Source organism: Branchiostoma belcheri, unplaced genomic scaffold (genome assembly GCF_001625305.1).
Source record: "Branchiostoma belcheri isolate BF01 breed outbred unplaced genomic scaffold, Haploidv18h27 scaffold2, whole genome shotgun sequence".
NCBI classification, from domain to species: Eukaryota; Metazoa; Chordata; class Leptocardii; order Amphioxiformes; family Branchiostomatidae; genus Branchiostoma; species Branchiostoma belcheri.
The window spans coordinates 9,310,733-9,331,865 of record NW_017803490.1 but is presented as its reverse complement, the minus strand read 5'-3'; the positions used below and the strand labels follow the sequence as shown (position 1 = coordinate 9,331,865).

Sequence of the window (21,133 nt, the reverse complement as noted above, 5' to 3'; positions counted from 1 at the left end):
AGTCGACAAACATTATACAGTCTCTGTTCTTTTCATTTGTAAACTTCATACAAACAATCTATGACCTCCTCAAAGTTCTATTTGTTAAAAAAACACCTGTTTTATAAAGTGGTCCAATCATCACGAAAAACCTCTTTACTCCAGATATAGAAAATGGAAAACAGTCAACAAATACCATACAGACTCTATTTCCTTTGTAAACTTTACACAGTCAAATGATTTATGATAAAGCACTTCCTCTCAGTCTGTAGAGCACCTGTTGTTATAGAAAAGCATCTGTTTTACAAGGGAGTCCATTTTTCTTTACTCAGCTGAAGAACTAAACAGAGTCAAAAAACACCATACAATCTCTATGTTTTCCTAAAAATGTAAACTTTATACAAATGATTTATGATAAAGCACTTCCTCTCAGTCTGTAGAGCACCTGTTTTACAAGTCAGTCCATTTTCCGTTTCTTAGCATTTCACTAGAACAAAACAGTCCAATGCCAGTGAAAAACCTCCTTGTCCACAAACATTATATAGTCTCTATGTTTTCCTTTGTAAACTTTACCTAAATGATTTACAATGATGAACCTTTTCCTCTGTAGAGTAATAGTTTTATACCAGTCCATTTTTTGCTACTTGGCAATTTTTCACAACATACCAGACCAATTCCCAGTGAAAAACCTCTTTGTCGAAGGCAAAAGAACTAAACTGAGTCAACTAACATTATACAGACTTATACTTTCCTTTGTAAACTTTATACAAATGATTTATGGTAAAGCACTTCCTCTGTAGGGCACTGGAACATCTGTTTTACAACCGAGTCCATTTTCCGTTACTTGGCACTTCTTCGTAACGTTTTAGTGGCCATTGCCGGGCGGTTGCTAAAGACCACGCCCGGGTCCCTTTGAAGTGACGGGTGTGTATTTGCACAGTGGGCTGTGATTGGTCGGTTATCAGGGACGGTACGCGACACAACGACATTCCGCAGATAAGAGGTATCGAGCATGTTGTACACTGAGGGACTTTGAGTGGTGGGGGAGGGGGGACCTTCGCAAAACAGATGTCACTGAAATTACCAGGTCTGGGAAAAAAAATTGTGTTTCCTGTACTTTCAGCCCTGAAAAAGTTAGAATTGGTAGGTGGGATTATCTTTTTTTTATTATAGAATCTACTTTGGCGATCTCTAGTGATCAAACTTATAAATTACACAGTAAGACTTGTATGAGGACACTTAAGTTTCATGTCAATGTTGGTAAAACGATTGTACAACATTTCATCACTCAGGTGTCAGATCATGGAGCTAGAAAAGGTTGATCAGCTCGAAGGCTAGGGTCAGCAGTTTTTTCTAGGGTTGGTCGAGAAACAGGAAAAGCAACATTTTTTCCTACGCCTCCAAGGACAAACACAAGGTTATGATAAATCATAGACGATCAAAGGTCGCTAAAGAATCTGGAGTGAAGCTGTCGTTATCTCAGAGTCGTTATCTCCGCTAATGAGTTAAGAAAGACTGACAACACTACAACAAGGCAATTAGAGATTAAGCTGCACAGAAACACAGACAGACAAACACACAAACAAGCCAAAAACACAACACGTGTACAATCAAACCTGTTATAGTAACCACCTCAGCATAAGGACCACCTGGCCATTGTGACTACTTTTTCTGGTCCCTTAATTTAAATAATTTTCCTACTGACACAAGCATTAAGTGTCTATAGTGACCACCTGTCCACATACATGTAGACCAGATTTATCAGTCCCCCTGGTTTTACACTGTATCTATTAAAACAACATTACAAATAAGTAGAAAATCTCTATCAAAGCACAATATACATCTAAATACAATCAGATAAGGTTGAAAAATCCATAGTACTTAGTATTCCACTATTCTATACGTTTATACATTACATATACATATATATACTATTATATACATACAATGTTGCATCTATCAAAACACCATTATGTATAAGTAGAAAATCTCTACTATAAAGCACAGTATAACAATCAAGCAATCCATAGTAGAGTAGCTAAAAACAAGATACTCTTTTAAATGTTTGGTTGATATATATACAGTTTATAATGTTTAAGCATGGAAACAATGTGTGGTTGAACTAGCTTGTCGAACCAAGTGTTTTAATGGGTGAGTAAGTTGCTGTTTTGATGAGTAACTGTTCTCTGATGTTTGATTGCGGTGAATTGTTTGGATATCGGACAAACTTTGCCATTATCAAGGTCATATGAAGGTCAATCAGTTTAATGTCCGCAATTCAGCAAAGGTGCAAAGGTCAGGACGGCAACTGTTCACCTTGAAACGCCCTTCATTCCAGTACAAGAGGGATTTAGGAACTTTTTTAAGTTAGTTCGTAAGATTTTCTATGCATCGAAAATTATAAACATTACATGTACCATAGAACCATGTAGCTATGTCTTTTAAAAAGTAAATTTATAATATTAAGATGAAAGTAAAGTTATAATATTAAGATGTGACTTAGGGGCCAACTTTAAACAATATCTGAAACAGCTAACAGTGGATAAGGTTCCAAAAAGAGTTCCACGCTACAATGGAATCTTTAAAACCCCTGACAACTGAAACATGTAATTATTACAAATCAGTATAAACACAAACATACACAAGAAACAGTTAAGTAACTTAACAGTTTCATGTGTATGTTTGTGTTTTTTGTTTAGACACAGACAGCTGTAATTATGTCTGAGACCTACAACAGATGCATGTCTAACTCAAAGCTTTGTTTCTAACAGTTCTAACATCTAATGAAGTGTCCCTACCATAAGAGGAGGTTTAGTATGGAATGTTGAAGACCTCACCACTGTGACATGTAACTTATCGTAAGCACGGCTGTTTCTTGTGTTTGTTACAGTACTTAGGGAGTAACTTTATCACTGACAGGCTCTGTACAACCTCAGCTGACACCTGCGTTTATGGCAAATTTGACGAAAACCAGAAACCACAACGTTTTATTATCTGAACCCAGACCGGATGCCCCCTGCCACTAGCCTCTACAAGACTTCGGGAGGCAGCAAACTGTTCTCTCCAGCAGACCAAAATATACTCTCTAGCGGACCAACTCCCCCAGCATGTTATCTCTCTATTTGGCCAATTTCTACTCTTTCCAGATCCTCCTGAAGCCTGGTAGAGGCTACCCTGCCACTGTTGTTACAAACTTGAAAGTGCTTTAAAATTCCTGCTTCTCTGTATGGAAGGGGTTGTTCTAAGCCAGAATGACGGTACGACCGCGGTGTGTAGAAACACAGACAGACACACACACACACAAGCAAGCAAAACCAACCCTTGGGGTGAACTGACTACGTGTACGTAAGTTGTTTTCAACAGGAACAAGTAGAAATTAAGTGAGTTAAGCAGACAAAGCCAGAATTGACCGTACGACCGAGGTGCTACTGTTATTGTACAGGTCGGGGCTTTGTTTGGCCGTCGGCTGCAAATATGGGAGTGTGAGTTGTGGGCTGGTCCAAACAACATTCCTGTATTGTCAGGAGGGGGTGTCAAAGGGGAGGGGGGACTCAGAAACTCTGTGATATAGTAAACTACAGGGTTGTAATACTAGTAGTTGTATTAGCGAACGGAAATTTAGACCCAAAACTAGCAAATATTTAATTTTGGCCCCAAACTAGCAAAAGTCTATACATGTATAGTAGACTCCAGTGTTCCTAACTTAAAGCCTGATACATGTAGTTCTGGAATTTTGGACACTATACACGCAAATATTGACAACATCTATGTCATAATTATTTGAAATTTGAGTATGAACTTTGCCAAGCTCTCCCGAAAGTTGTGGCAAGTTTAAGAAGTCAATATCAAAACAGAAGCCTGGAAGAAAAACTTGAGTCTGACTATACATAGTATCATAACACTCCACTTCCTTAAAAACTGTGTGAACCAAGACACAGACTTTCCCCTCAGGCACTAGTTCCATGTTGTCCTTCCAGCTCAACACAGAACGTGAAAAGGTGCACCTAAATTACAGACCTTTGTATAATTATAGTTCACCAGAGGTGTCACACACTTGACAACACCTGCAAGCTCACCTGCATTGTTAGAAAGGGTGTCAACAGGTGTGGGAAATACCTGAGTCTAGACTCAACTTGGTTTGTAGCCATAATAATAATAATTATTATTATCATCATCATAATCATCCTCACCGTATTTCAGTGCACCAAGATAGGACATCTAGTCATACCTGGTCAACTAACTAACTTTACACAAGATATTTCATCAGAATGTCAGTTCAGAAACATACTATATGTATATAGATTGCTTTATGTGTACTTGACTGTCTATGTTCCTTGCCTGTATGCTATGGGTACAATCCTTGAATAAAGAGATTCATTCATTTCATTGTGTTGGTCTCTACTGTCCTCACAATTAGCCTCCAGACAAGAGTTAGTAATGAACTTATTATTTTTCCGAGTGACTTCACCAGTCGTTGCGTGCTTGTAAATCTGGTGTGTTACAAAAGAGCAGTCAGACCAGTTTGGCAGAACTCTGAACTACAGTCGTGACTCGTTTCTTCAAGTTGTAATTCAAGAGATCACTAAGTCCTTTAAACGTAACCATGAGATATTTACCTACCAATGTTTTGATAGTCCTGCTGTTGGGTTATACTGACTGCAGAAGGAAGGAGAACCTGTCAGTATTACCCTGAGGAAGGCAACAGAAGAGCTGAGAAACATTCTTATAATAATTTTTTTCTACATTTTACGAGAGGGTGTTTAAAACCCAGGTATAGAAGCCCCCTGCACACATAATTAGACTATGTATACAAAAGTTGCCTTTAGTTTCAGAACTATGTATTATGTACAGGTAGGCTGACTTAAGCCTTGGATGTAGTATTGTGGCCTGTGTATCAAAAGTCCATTAAGGAAGCTAAATTTCCGTCTTTTGAGATCAAAAGTGTAGGTATAGGAGGACTAAACATGCCAGTGGCACCACAGTTGGTAGTTGGTCTTCTGTTGTACCAAACATGTGGAGAAACAAGGCGATCAGAGATGGCAGACTTCACCCCCTTATCCATAACATTGTACTTGTTACTAACCCTGAGCCATAAAATAAAATTTTTCATCTCCCAGCCGTCTATTTTCAATGCTGCATAAAGAGTAAAAACAGGCCTTCAGAGAAGACATTTTGAGTCTTACTATAACGCTACCTCAAATCACTAATATAATGGTACATATCCCTCTTACCATAAATACACAAAATATACAGTTGCCATGGCAACCCTGTGACTGTAACATTATTAATGTCAACGCCATGATGGATGGCCCGTATCCATGGCAACGGCCAAAGTAATGAGATTTCTTGTTTGCGGTTACCAGCCGGAGGATTATTCTGGATTTGAGGCTAAGCCTGCGACACTGAACTACTATTTGTTCAGTTACCTGGGCGGTGGTTACAACTCCTACGCTTTACAGAAAACATGAAATAACAAAACAATCTGTACATGTGAAGTACATACATGTATGTGTGTGTGTTGTATGGAATATTAGTCTGGACACACAACTTAATTTCAAGACATTATTCTTTGCTACGTCTAGGAAAATGATAGTATGGAAGGAAAGAGGAGACTGAATACTTGGCTTGTATGCCCAAAGTTCTCTGTATTTTTGCCAAATGTTGTTCCCATAATTTCAGCAATAATTTTCTTTAGACATTAGTCTATGACATAATGAAGGAAAAAATTAGTAGATCCAAGAGGTCAACATGAAAAAAAAAACTGAAATGAAAAAAGATCCATATAAAAACTAACTTGGAACCAAGGAAGTAAATTGATACAGCCCTTTTTTACTCTTTCTCAATCAATGTCAAGATGCAAGAACTGAAATCTGCAATAAAAATCTTTAAGAATGGACGTCTACAAAAATGCCGGTAGCAACCACAGACAGATGATGGCTTGGACCAGATCAGATGAAGCGGGCCATATTGGACTGATTCCCCCTCAAGCAGCTTACTGAACCAGACTATTAGGATTAGGAAGTGGTAATCCCAGATTAGTGGACTGCCTGTAGATTATCCCCCAGGTGAGATCAGATCATCCCTCTAATCCTTGCTCCTCTTCACGGGTAATAAGATATCATTTGGGTTAGATGGCAAGTTCTGGGTTTTAATATAAAAGATTGATGGTATAAAAAAAAGAGGCTTAGGAAGCACGTCGGCAGAATGTACTGCGCATGCGCAGAACCCTGGATTTTCGCGTTTTTAGTTGGATTTTTGGTCAACGTTGCATCAGAATTTTCACTGTTGCAGAGGATATCTTTTCTGACACAACATTTGGAAACTACTGTCGAAATGCTAACCTTATATGAGCGAATACAACCTTATATGAGACGTTCTGCTGAAGTGCTATGCACAATACATTACGGGTTTCACGCAGGTGCAGTACGTTCTGCCGACGTGCTGGCTTAGGATAGGATCTCCATAGTGTCTTTTTTAGTGTTTTTTTTTAAGTTACAACCTTACGTTTCTACTTCTATCGACCCATTTCTGTTCCTCTTTCTTCATCCTTCACCTTTTTCTTTGAAGTAAAAAGTGACTCTGGAGTGTTATTTCTCTCCATCTCTCCCCCCATCTCCAGTTAACATATTCCGTCCCTCTGATGTGCTTTGAAGTCTGAGAATGGATCGTTCCAAGCCCCCCTAGGGTACGCAGCCCATGCATAGTCGTGCATTGATCTTGGTCGATTGGCGACTCCTACAGGTGGTTTATGGGTGCTTGGTTGCCAAGGGATACACAAGAGGGTTGGGAATGGATGAGTTAGGCCTGTGGGGTCTGATTTGTTAGTGGGCCACACTAACGCAGTTTCATGGTTCTAGGGTAGATAAAGTAAGTTTCTTGTACTCTCCAAGCAGAGGTTGTGGGGAAAGATCGTTACCTTTTTATATATGGCGTTTTTTTTTGTCCTGATCCCCACCCGTCGGTGGCCGCGGAGCTTCTCTGGCTAATGGATACTGCCTGGCCAATTTGATACTGTCTTTTTGCCACCGAGAGGGATCTGCTTGGAGATTAAGTTTCTTGTTCTTTTGATATAAAAATAATACTGCTACACTGGAAGATTTGAAGGGGAATTCTGTACCCTGGCAGATCTGATGTGTAAGGTTCTTATGTGTAACCATACACTTACTATCTGGTTTGACAAAATTCTTATACTTTGTTCTTTCTTAAATGTTCTTTCTAGATAAAGAAATGAATTCATTTCTATAATATATTGTTAAAAGTAAAAAATCGTTGGAAATAAAGCCCAATATTGCATCAAACAGGAATAAAGTATCTGGAACATCAGTATTGTCGTCTTCAGGTCTACATCTTTTCAGACAAATCTATTTCCTAATAGCCGACCCTGGCAATAATCTTTCATGAGTCTGTCTGATGTCAGCTCAAAATGCCCTGTCAACCAAAAGTTTTGTCTAGTGGATAAACCGTCCCTCATATTTGTCGATATCGTAAGATTTTACCATTTTTTTTGTTGGCTGACTATCAGTTTTCTGTGTAATAGCTAACCTCGCAATAATGTTGTATATGACTCCCTCACAGCCCAAAATGCCCTGTCAACCAAAAGTTTTGTCTATAGGACAGACCGTCCCTCATATTTGTCGATAGTGTAAGATTTTTCCGTTTTTTGTCGGGCCGACTATCAGCATTCTGCCTTGCTGTAATAGCTAACCTCGCAATAATGTTGTATATGACTCTGTCTTGGGGCAAAATGTCCTGTCAACCAAAGTTTTGTCTATAGGACAGACCGTCCCTCATATTTGTCGATAGTGTAAGATTTTTCCGTTTTTTGTCGGCCAACCATCGGCATTCTGCCTTGCCGCCGGCAATAGTTGGAGGGTCGGCAATTTTTCGGCCGGTCGGCGTGATTTTATCGCAGTTTTAGCAGATGATACCAGAGTTGAGGGGGAAAAACCAATACAATCAATACTCCTCCATTCTGACGATGCAGCCTGATTACAGAATGACTTAGTTTGGCCTGGGGGAGAGAGGGAACTCTGGACTGATTGCAGATCCAGTGTCGGTTTATTGATCAGCAAACCAACTTACGTGTGAAGATGGGAGAAACGTCTTCACTTAGAAGCAGAATCCAGCCTCATACATTAAGAACATAGCACTTAAACTTCTAAAAGTTTAAGAGTTAGGCTCAGTGGTAGCCTCCACCAGGCCTTTCTACGGGAATACGGATCATAGAATTTGGCAAAAAAGGAGAGTAAAATTGGTCAAGGGAGTCCAGCCGCGGGGAGGTAGTTTCTTTCCCTCCAGTCAAACCTACAAGGCGGCCCAAACTTCCTTGGCAAATATTCTCCTATATATAGCCAGCATAGTTAGTCTGGTAGAGACTAGCTTAGTGGATAGAAAGTTAGAAGAACAGAACATACAAGGGGTGATAGCTCTCTCTAGAAATGTTCGAAGTTGTAAGAAAAGAACAGAAAGAAAAAATTACTTCCTTAGATTCTCATCTAATGATTAAGAAATTGTTCCCATTTTCCCATCAATTCTTTCACATAACCTAAAAATTTCCCACTCTAAACTGTCCCCAATAAAAACCTACCATTTACATATCCTCACAGTGATTTCTCTACAACCTATTGTTTCATCCTGCTAAAAACAACCTGTGAACACACCACCCCAATAAAGTTAACGCACCGTAAAAAAGACAACCTATCATCAACTGAGATCAAAGCAGTGATCAGTTCTAAGTCGGAAGAGGCGGGAAGCTGCCCTGTCATCTCTTGTCTGTACACCCGCCTATCAAACTGCAAATAGGTTGTTTACAACCTCTAATTGGGCCACAGTTATTTAATTTGTCGGTTCTAGGGTTAGAAAATATTGGTTGAGCTGGAAGAACAACACGAAAACAAAGTGTATCAGAGTCTGAAGAGAAAGTCTGTACCGCAGAACACACAGTATCAGGAAAATTAAAGAAAAAAGTCAGAAAAAAGTGTTCCTTCCAGCAAGTTTGGGGACCAACGCGGAAATGAATTGGTGTCGTCTGCTTGGAGATTATAGTAATCCACTATAAGTAGTGATAAATAGTATAATCTGACCACCCATATAGTGCAAAAGCTAGTTTACAACTTCTCGTGATCACGCGGCAGAGGCTAAAAATGTAATCTCCAAGCAGATCATACAGAGGTAAGACAGAATCCTTTGGCGGCTAAAGGACACTCCTCTGGCCAATGGATATTACCTTACCACCATAAGATCTGCTGAGAGATCAAAAACATGTTGTCTGTAGAGCATGTTGTTCTAGATATGGCTATAGTTTACAAACAATGTACATTTTTACGTTTGTGAAGATTAATCATCCAGGATAATACTAATAAGAAAAGTTTGAATCTTTACTTCTGGATAAAATAAGAAAATAATGTCAGACGTTTCAGACGCCGTCCGGCATCTTTCATCAGTGAAATATTCAAAATTGCGGTAGAACTCGGAACGGCACCGTTAATTCTAAAAGTATTTATGTTCTAAATAAACAAATAATAAGTTAGCAACAAGCGTTCTATAGATTCTATATACAATACACATGGTAAAGTATTAACTAATGTAATGATAAAGATAAGTGAGTCCCTAGATATGCTGTAAAGTAGAATCCCATGTACTTGAAAGTTCAACTCTAAGTCCTCCCTTCCTGTTGAGTGATGGTTTATAAAGTCTTTCATAAATCGCCTCCTTGACTCCACGCTCAAACCAGCGCGCCTCCCGGTCCAAGATGTCCGTTGATTCAAGATGAAAAGAATGTCCTTTATGTTTGTCCAGATGGTGCCATATGGCCGAAGAAAATCCACTGTTACTGGCCCTGCAGTGTTGCTTATATCTTTCCTTGAGCGGCTGACTGGTCTCCCCGATGTACGTTTCTTTGCATTGATGATCTTCACATTTTAGTCTGTAAATGACATCCGATTTCACACAGTTTTTAAGTTTGTCCTTTGGATGAAACAACATCTGTCTGAGAGTGCGACATGGTTTGAAGTTGGTGGCGATGTTGTAGTTGTGTAAGATACGTCTTATCTTCTCCGAAACTCCTTGGATGTATGGGATGGAAATGTTGACTGTTTTAGTCCTGTCTAACTGTGAGTTTCTTGACGTCTTCTTAGATGAGTCGGAAGGCTTAAGTGCTTTGTTAAAAGTCCATTGTTGACTTATTATTTGTTTATTTAGAACATAAATACTTTTAGAATTAACGGTGCCGTTCCGAGTTCTACCGCAATTTTGAATATTTCACTGATGAAAGATGCCGGACGGCGTCTGAAACGTCTGACATTATTTTCTTATTTTATCCAGAAGTAAAGATTCAAACTTTTCTTATTAGTATTATCCTGGATGATTAATCTTCACAAACGTATCAAGGATCAATACGGCAAGTTTTGCCTGGACTCAGTCAGGAAATTGGAAGATACAAGCAAGAAGATCGCTGATTATCGGAACCACCAACGCTTCAGCCTACGTTGTCTCAAGGCAGGAATCACACCGGTTAGTCTACGTTTAAGAACTTCGATCCATGGTTTTAGAGCTGGCAAGATCATCGCTAGTACAGAAAGGAAGTTACTTAATGAACGCATACGTCAAATCAACTACAAACTAGATGGACTAAAAGCAAAAGAGAAGGATCTACATGATGCACTTCGGTTGCGGTTACCCATTAATGTCTTCACGGAAGTTCAGGAGTTCACAACTCGGATACAGCTGTTGCAACATGAAAAGGTAAAATTGCGACAACAGAAGAAATTTTGAACTTTTGTCCCAAAGAACCAACAAAAGCAGAGCTGATAATGACCCCAATTGGAGGAATTCTGGACAGAAAACAAAAGGCGGGACAGATGAAAGGTGGGTTAAGAATTTGAGCAGCCATGTGTTGTCAGAAGCGGAGAAGTCGGTACTTTCAAAAGGTTTAAATTTCGCCATTACGCCTAACAAGATTCCTATCGTGGACATTGTTACTGAAACTGAATCAGCTTTACGCAGAGCTCGTTTACCGCACCTACAAGCTGAAGCCGTACGTACAAAAATAGCCACAACATTGAAGACTTCTAAACTACCAGAGAGTAATATTTCCCGTGAAGAAAAGGAAGCTATCAGAAATCTTTCGAAGAACCCAGACATCCTGATTCTGCCATCTGACAAAGGAAGATGCACAGTAGTGTTGGATCAAGAACAATACAAGGAGAAAGTTCATGATTTGTTGCAAGATGACAACACGTACTTACCACTAAAGAAGGACCCTACATCTAATTTCAGATCTAAGATAAATGCAGCTCTTAAGAAATTGGAAAGAGACAAGGTGATTGATCGCTCGACGTATCTCAAGTTATACCCAAAAGGACAACAACCGCCAGCCTTCTATGGACTTCCAAAATACATAAAAATAACATCCCTCTTCGGCCAATTGTTTCCAGCATAGGATCGGTGACTTATCAACTTGCACGGTTCTTGGCCAACATCATTGGTCCGCTGGTTGGTAAATCAGAACATCATGTAAAAACAGTGAAGACTTTGTCAACAAAATCAAGGATATTTGTGTTGGAAATGATGAGATTATCACATCCTACGATGTATGTTCACTGTTTACCTGCATACCCCCTAAAGGAGCTGTTGAAGTGGTAAGAGAATTCCTTGAAGCTGATGACACCCTGAAAGAGAGATCTAAATTATCAGTCAACCAGATCTGTCAACTCTTGGAACTTTGCCTTGAATGTACATATTTTACTTATGATGGCAAGTTTTACAAGCAAGTACAAGGTTGCGCTATGGGTTCTCCCGTATCTCCTATCGTGGCCAATCTCTACATGGAGAAGTTCGAACTTAAAGCTATCAATAGGCTTTCCTGGTACCCCTCCTGCCAACTGGTTTAGATACGTGGATGACACATGGTGTCGGCTCAAGAAGGGATTGGCGGACAGTTTTTTCGAACACATTAACAAGGTTGACAAACATATCAGCTTTACTCAGGAGACCAGTCAAGATAACACACTACCTTTCTTGGATGCCAAACTACATGTAGAGACAGACGGTCACATTGAGGTGGAGGTTTATCGTAAACCTACTCACACCGATCAATATCTCATCTTTGATTCTCACCATCCCTTGGAACAGAAACTTGGTGTGATAAGAACCTTGTTTCATCGAGCAGACACCTTGATTACTTCGGCTGAAGCCAGAGCCAAGGAACATACTCACCTCAAGAAAGCTCTATCCAAGTGTGGATATCAACAATGGACTTTTAACAAAGCACTTAAGCCTTCCGACTCATCTAAGAAGACGTCAAGAAACTCACAGTTAGACAGGACTAAAACAGTCAACATTTCCATCCCATACATCCAAGGAGTTTCGGAGAAGATAAGACGTATCTTACACAACTACAACATCGCCACCAACTTCAAACCATGTCGCACTCTCAGACAGATGTTGTTTCATCCAAAGGACAAACTTAAAAACTGTGTGAAATCGGATGTCATTTACAGACTAAAATGTGAAGATCATCAATGCAAAGAAACGTACATCGGGGAGACCAGTCAGCCGCTCAAGGAAAGATATAAGCAACACTGCAGGGCCAGTAACAGTGGATTTTCTTCGGCCATATGGCACCATCTGGACAAACATAAAGGACATTCTTTTCATCTTGAATCAACGGACATCTTGGACCGGGAGGCGCGCTGGTTTGAGCGTGGAGTCAAGGAGGCGATTTATGAAAGACTTTATAAACCATCACTCAACAGGAAGGGAGGACTTAGAGTTGAACTTTCAAGTACATGGGATTCTACTTTACAGCATATCTAGGGACTCACTTATCTTTATCATTACATTAGTTAATACTTTACCATGTGTATTGTATATAGAATCTATAGAACGCTTGTTGCTAACTTATTATTTGTTTATTTAGAACATAAATACTTTTAGAATTAACGGTGCCGTTCCGAGTTCTACCGCAATTTTGAATATTTCACTGATGAAAGATGCCGGACGGCGTCTGAAACGTCTGACATTATTTTCTTATTTTATCCAGAAGTAAAGATTCAAACTTTTCTTATTAATGTACATTTTTGTATTATTTTCTTTCTGAAGTTATGCTGTCAGGTACAGGGGACCCACCTGTCTACAGATACTACAGATTAAATTCCCTAAGATTTTCGAAAATACTGTGGCACTCTTTCCCACCTGTCCTTTGCCCCACCCGTACAGGTAACAGACATTACACCTGGTTCCACACAGGTACAGGTAAGCAATTACCTGCGCTGATACATACAGGTGTGCAAAAATAACCACAATCACTACCGACAGATCAAAACCTCATCCAAAAGAAAATTATCCTTTCTGACAATCTCTACAGACGAGTGTTAGTGCAGTTGCCATGCCAACTAACCATCACCGTGGCAACAGGCGAGGTATCGAATGTCCTACAGCGTATCGAGTGGTGGAAGTCGCTCTAATTGGATTGGTGCGGCTTACGTTAACGGCGGTTACCAAGGTGATAATCGTCATGACGATGGCCACATTTGGGTCTGACGGAGAAAACACCTGCCCCGTTGTCGTGGTAACAAGGCTGGTCACCGACGGTTACGTAAATGTGGAAGAAAAGGCCTGGGAAGCGGGCTTTCCTTATTTTGTTGTGACAAAAGGGACGAATTTTTAAGTATCAGATTTCAATCTGTGTTTTGCTTTATTCCCTATGTTCTTAACAGTGTTTTGGGTTCAATATTTTGGTACAAGCCTGCCAGAAAGAAGCAAATGCACTAAACATTGAAGAAAAGGTCTGGGAAATCTACCCTCAGTTATTTTGTTGTGTTGTTAGGTGTAAACAAGGTGACGAACAAGTCGAGATATCAGATTTCTATCTGTGTTTTGCTGTAATTCCCTGCATTTTAAGCAGTGTTTTGGGTTCATTATTTTGGTTCAAGACTGTCAGAAGGCTGCAAAATGCAATAAATGAAGAAAATGTCTGGGAAACTGGCTTTGGATAATCTGTTATTTCGTGCTGTTGGGTGTAAACAATGTATGATTTCATAACATGAGATATCAGATGTCAAATCTTTGTTTTGTCTTCCGAGGTTGTAATTTGAGTATTTTGGGTTCAATTTTCTGGTACAAGCTTGTCGGAAAGAAGCAAAATTCAATAAAGGATTTAGAAAGGGCCTGGGAAAAAAGTGGGTTCAGCCAATCTATGCTAATTAGTCGTTTTTGTTGGGCGCAAAAATGGGGTGGGACAACGTAGGAAGTTACAGGATCAAATGTCAGTTTTCCTTACACTGTGCTCAGTGTTTTTGGTTCAATATTTTAGTACATGTACATGTACAAGAATGTTAGCCTCTACTAGGCTTGTCAGGATGCTGGTAAAATAGTAGAAATTGGCCGAATAGACCGAATACTAGTAGTATGCCAGAGGAGTACAATTTGGTTTATTTCTACCACTAGTATTTTCTTGTAAAATTTCCAGTGCAAAAAAAGCCTGATAAATTTCAGGTTGGAGAGTACAGTACTAGTAGTCAAATTGCCCTGCTCCAAATTCGATGTGATAGGCTCGATTTTAATAACCTACAATTGTTGCAGTGCCCTGGACTCAGGCCAGACAAATTGCTACGTTGTAAATCTCATTTCAGATGCAACACTGTGGCAAATCACCGGCTCGTTTGCCACAGACTGGGGTTTAATTGGGTTAGCCAAGCATTAATTCTACGGGGAAGAGTCGCAGCATCTAAATACCCCGAATCTGCACCTCTGCACACACTAATGCATGTAATTTTCCCACCGTCCACAACCAGTAATCTGTACTGAATCTGTACTGAATCTGTATGTAGAACAGGCTATAGTAGTCATTACTACTGGTACCTCAGGGGGACTATGTTTTGCTTGTTTCTGACAGTCCAAAATATTGAACTAAAAACAGTCATTATAAGATAGGTGAAACACAAAAATCTGCTGCGATTCTGCATAAAGAACAGGCTATGGTCATCATGTCCGTAGGCACAATGTAAGGCCAATTTGACACTGTCTTACTCCCACCAAAAGATGCTTGGCAATTTTGTAGTCCCTACCAGACTGCAAAGACCAGACCAAAATGCAGAATGCAGATGGGTATTTCGAATACTGTGCTGGAAATATAAGTGTTTTAAGAAATCCAGTACAAATCTAAAAGCTTGATAAAAACACGCAAAAAAAAAGCCAAAGCCCAAACCTCTGCTTGGAGAGTTGAGGTCTTGAAGACCTGGGGTTACCTGAGGTCAAGACATCTTCCTGAGACTGACAAGAATCTGACAGGCTTCCTTCCCCTGGTGGGTTTTTGGTTTTATCTGATCAGATGACTGAGTGATAAGAATGTGTTTTGGAAGCGATCTGAGGACACAACAGCCTAAATACAGGAAACAACCGACATGTACAACCTTTTACAACACTCTAAATACAATATTTCTGGTGTGTAACCGTGCTGTAGCTGTGTAATTCTAGAACAGAAACCAAGTTTTTAAAGATTGTTGACTAGTATTACACGGTGTGTATTTTGCTCAGCGATGTTTTGAAGCCAATCGGCTAACACAACAACCCTAATAAAGGAAACATATTACTTGTACAGCTTTCTACAACACTAAATGCAACATTTCTGGGGTGTAACACTGCTGTAGTTGTGTAGTTATGGAACAGAAACCGAGTATTTAAAGATTGTTGTAATAGTACTACAAGGTGTGTATTTTGTTCTGCGATGTTTTGAAGCCAATCGGCTAACACAACAACTTCCACACAGGAAATATACGACTTATATAAGCTACTAGAAAACTCAGAACAATATTTAAGACGGGAAACTCTACTATACCGGCGTAGTTTGCGAACAGAAATGATCTTAAGATTATTCAGTGTTGTAAAACAAGTCTCTACCTTACGTTTTATGTTTTGCTCACCGATGTTTTGAAGCCAATCGGCTAACACAACAACCTCCACACCGGAAACATACAACTTATACAGGCTCCTAGAACACTCAGAACAACATTTCAGACCAGAAACTCTACTATACTGGCGTAGTTTTAGAACAGAAAACAGTAAAGATTGTTGTGCTGCTATAAAACAAGTCTCTACCGTCCGTTTTGTGTTTTGCTCACCGGAGCGAATCGCACTAATAGCCCTTTGCCTGGGGGGACGCAAATCGGAAGGAAACACCGCCAAAATATCTCACGGTTCCCACGAGCAAAAAAAAAAACAAGTCCCACCCCGAAAAAAAAAAAACATGAGGTCGTACCGACACAAAAACACGCGCACGCACGGACTTCATAACCACCTTATCAATGGGTAATTTAGGTCGCAATAGGCATGTAAACATACTGAGGGTGGGGTATACACTGCTATACACACACACAGTCGCGACCCGCACTGTTTTCCCTGACAATATGGGTCTATTCAGGGCTATAAAGGGCGATGTGTGCCGTACTTTGTACCTATTGAGGTCCTGCAAAGCGGCGTAGGGTGGACAGAAAGGGGTGGTGTGTTTGTGTAAGGTAGTGGGAGGGTCCGTGCAAAATTTATGAATCACTCCGTGAAATTTGTCTGCGTGAGGCGCTTTGTTGTTACATTGTCGCGATTGTGTAGACGTAGCAAAAGATGGCCGTAGATCTAGAAGGAAAAACAATTGCTACATTTTAACAGGTTTCTGGGTCGTGTCTTGTCGCTTTGTGAGGGTAGATTGCCACAGTGGGAGTGTTTTTGTAGCCTTTGTTTGTGGCAAGTGAAAGTTGACATGTAGCGGACCGGACTGTCGCCATGACAAATCGCCAGGCTGACAGGTACGCACACTCGCCACACTGTCGCGAACTCCAACCGCTTTCGCTACATCAAACATGCAGAAATACGCCACAAAACACGCTAAAACTGCAACACAACGGGGTACAGTCCGATCTACAGCCGTAACCATGCCCTAGGCAAGATTAGACCAGCCCAAAGTGGACAGGAAGTAGAGGTTTACGGGCCAGACTAGACGAGGCCGACTTTGACAATACACAGCCGGTTCTTCTCCAAACATGGGCAGATTGGCTAGACTGTTTTGGTCCGAAAAGACGACGAGGGGAAAAAATTGAGGAAAAACTTGTCCCCGGTTGGGTTAAGGAAGGATTTACAGGGTGTATTTGCAAGGATTAGTAGCAGGAGAGGCTTTTTTGTGTTCAGTTTTGGCTAAAGCAACAGGGTGAGGATTTATAGGTGGCTAAACTAACAACATGGGGTGGTGGCGGCTTGGTAACATCAACAGTGTCACAGTAGGAAAGGGATTGGCGACATGTTGCCAAATTCCAGCCCGGACCGATACGCCACATTTGTAGCCTTTTCTCACACCGATACAAAAACCGATTCGCTACACTAACAGCGGATACAGCCACACCGGCTTGCTACAACACACCACGCCACGGTAAACCTGTTGTAACCCGACCCCACTTCCATGTAACCATGCCGTGTATCAAATGTTACACTTTGCTACACCTCATGTATCCCTACAACATCGCTACACTTTGCTACACCTTAAATGTTGCTACATACACGGACAGTGAAAGTATTCGTAGGCGGTAACGAGATACAGTTTACGCTACACAAGAACACAAAAGGCCGACCACTTGAGCGAAGCGCCCCGCACGTTACCGGTAAAGTGTGTGTGTGTTTGGGCCATGTAAAACCCGGCTCATATTGCTAACATGTGTGTTCACCCTACATGGGTTCTTGTAGTTGGAAACCTGAACCCAACCCGCGAAATAATTTACGAACATATACACACTTACAGATTGTAAAAACTACACGATAGGTAGCCTCCACAGCACGCCAAAAACTGGGGGTCTTCATGGTCTTCAGGATCTTTTATGTGCTATGTTCTGATTGCATATAGACAGCATAGCCGGCCTGGTTGACCCCCGTTTTTTTAGAACTAGGCTAATCAGAAAACAGCCGAAGACCACCAAACCCCCAGTTCTATAAGCCTGCTACGGAGGCTAAACATAATACACACACAATGCACTATAGGACCGAAAAACAAGGCATAGAAACTCTCACCTCTTCTTCTATGATGCCTGAGCTGGACTCCAGGCTCATTCTCCTTTCCGTATCCGTCGCCATACCAGTTTCACCGGGCCGTGCTCGAAAATCCTTCGGGGACGAAGTGAGGGTACCGCCGAGGAAGTAGACGTGGTCGTCCCGTTGAAATCCTAGATCCTAACGGGGTCGCAATAGTCCGAGAGCCGGTACGAACACAGCGATGCACGCCACCGGGGGTTGGTAGAGAGTTCTTCGGGGGAGGTCGCGAGTGTCACCGAAGCTGTAGAGTCAACAGTACGGTGGTTGTAACTCGGGGTTGGTTCGCTGTACTGTATGTACACTAGCGTGGGTATGCGTGTGTGTGTGCGTGCGCGTGTATGTGTGTGAGTGAGCGGGGGGTACTATGTATGTGTGAACGCTGTGCGAACGTGCAGGATAGAACCATGTGCGGTGTAACACCACCACTGTACGAACTGTACTGACTGCACTGATTTCTTCCTACCCACCAACCAGCCGCCCAAGCTGTCGTCCGAATATGACGTCATGAACGGACCCGTCCACTCTCCGCGCGGGGGCGCGCAGGGCAACACCTGGTTTGTCTCCAAGCAGAGGTTTGGGTTTGGGTTACTAGCCTCTACCAGGCTTCGGGAGGCGGGAGGAAAGAGTAGAAATCGGCCAAATAGAGAGAATCTCTGTTCTCTCCAGCAGACAAACTCCCCTGGCATGTTATCTCTCTATTTGGCCAATGTCTACTCTTTCCAGCCGCCTCCCGAAGCCTGGTAGAGACTATCAGCTACTCTCCAAGCAGAGGTTTGGGTTTTGACTATTTTTGGCGTGTTTTAGGCTTTTTTATCGGGCTTTCTCCAAGTGCAAAAAAAGAACGCCCACCGTAAAAAAGCCTAAAACTCCCAAAATAATGGAACCATTATACATACTTTTTATATCACACAGACCTCACCTCACCTCACCTCACCGGTCCCATAGCAGTCTGTCCTGCCGTCGGGGGAACTAAACTGTTCACACAGACACGCGTAAAAAAAGGCGAGATTTAGCTAAAACAGATCACTACTTTTCTCCTGTTTGTTTATTTGTTTACTAAACAGTTTTGTTTGTTTACTAACAGTTGTAACTTCTGCTGTAAACATGAGACGTGTGACGAGGTGGGAGGTTGGGTTTGTGATTGACAGCTCGATCAGAAGACAGATACTAGTAGTAGTAGTTTATCTGACAGGCTGTGTTCATTACGACATTAGCGGGAGGGTTGGTCTCCACTGTTAGCCTCCTGTGCAGGCCCCGCGGCGGTGGGGAAGAGTTTTTAACGCGTTATTTTAATATAGCCGACCATCCTGCAGCCAGGAAGAGAAGGTTCCATTCCGCCCAATTTCTACTCTCCAGCCGCCCCTCGAAGCCTGGTAGAGGCTATAGCGTAGCCTGTGACCGAGGTTAATTCCCATTGATGTAAATGGTTCTATACGAGCCTGTAGGCTGACCCAGTTTCCTGCCCGGGTCGTGTCCTGTGAGTCCCGCTCTCACTTCCAGTTACCCGGCCAGGGACGTTACACAAGCCACGGCCGCATAACGTGTTTGGATAAACTTTGGCTTTCGGAACCTGGTGATGACGAGAGTTGGTGACACCAACTTGGTGTAGCTGACAGCAGTAACCACCTGGCACCTTGGGATCGAGAAAATCTACATGTATAGGCTCCCATACATAGGCCTATAATTAATTCCCAAGCAGAGGTTTGGCCTGTTTTGGACCTTTTAGGCGTTTTGTTCGGCTGTTTACTTTTAATACTACAGTAGTACTGTCGGCCTTTCTGGAATAATCCTTGCCAACAAAACCCCCAAAAGATGTCCGAAACCGGTCTATTCTGGTCGAGACCAAGCCAAGTCAGACTCACGACCACTGCCTGGAGAATAGGACTGCCCTGGCTGGTTGAGGCTAGAAACTTCTGTGTACTAGCCTAGCAGGGTCCTCGGTGTTCTCCTAGCCTCTACCAGACTCTAGAAATCGGTGGAACTTGACCAGATAGCCAGATAACATGCCAAGGGAGTCGGTCCGCTATTGAGTACAGCTTGTCGCTCTAAAGCCTGGTAGAGGCTAAGTTGAGGCTCCCAATTTCCGGTGCCAGCCTGGGTCCTCAGTGTTCTCCCAGCTTCTACTATGCTTCAGGAGGATTACTGTTTGTGCATGCCGCTCTGATGGCTGTTAGAGGCTACGGATTTCCGGTGTCAGCCCGGGTCCCTGGTGTTCTTCTAGCTTCTACCGGGCTTCAGAAGCGGCTGGAAATAGGTAAAGACTAGAAAGAGGCTACAGATTTCTGGTACTAGCCCTGATAGGCCAGTTTCAGTCCTTGGTGTTCTCCTAGCCAGGCCTGTTCGAGGCTGTAGATTTCCGGTGCGGGCTTGAGTCCTTGGTGTTCTCCATTCACACCGACGCCCCGCGGCGCTCGCCTGCCACCTGTCAGGGTCATACCACTCACCCGGGAACACGGGGGTGGACAGGAACTGGGCGGTTAGGCCAGTATACCCAACGGAAAGCTGACAAAACGTACAAAAAAGCTTTAAAAAATCAGACCCAACTTCTCTTCAAGCAGAGGTTGGAAGAGAACATCGTAGCATTTTATGACACCTGTATGCTTGCAGCTTATTTCATTACAGCAGCCGGCTTAGAACAAACGAAGAGATTTCTTGGAAGAAAATATCGTCCAAAACAGGCTTTTAACGTCTGCTTGGAGAGTAGAAGGCAAATTTTATTACTCTCCAAGGAGAGGTTTGGGTTTGGGCTTATTTTTGTCGTGTTTTCAGGCTTTTATGCACAGGTATATTTTTTTACGCCAACCCAAGTAAAAGAAAAGATACCAGTTAAAAAAAAAAAGAAATCCCGATAAAAAAGGATTGAAAACACGCCAAAAATAAGCCAAAACCCAAACCTCTGCTTGGAGAGTAAAAGGCAGATTATAAGGTTGAGGTAATCTCCAAGCAGATCTTTCGGTGGCAAGACAGTATCCATTGGCCAGAGGAGTGTCCATTAGCCACCGGTTGGCTAATGGATACAGGACGGCCAATGGATACAGGATGGCCAATGGATACTGTCTTTTCCCACCCAACCGAAAGATCTGCT

The 21,133-nt window shown here is 41.8% G+C and overlaps 1 protein-coding gene across 6 annotated transcripts in view; it reads right to left on the bottom strand.

Annotated features, from left to right (window-relative positions):
* The window catches only part of LOC109468861 (RNA-binding protein with multiple splicing 2-like), a 143,118-nt gene that overhangs the window by 106,852 nt on the left and 15,133 nt on the right, over window positions 1-21,133 (bottom strand). For 5 of the 6 annotated variants that reach the window (XR_002140154.1, XM_019767228.1, XM_019767227.1 and 2 more), the window contains exon 1: window positions 18,028-18,535. Coding sequence is in view for 4 of the 6 variants with exons in the window: in XM_019767227.1 (XP_019622786.1) it covers window positions 18,028-18,090 (63 nt within the window). In the remaining 2 variants the exon portion in view is untranslated. Of the gene's footprint in view, window positions 1-18,027; window positions 18,536-21,133 lie in introns of those variants that run through there. The other variant, XM_019767225.1, reaches the window with a different exon arrangement.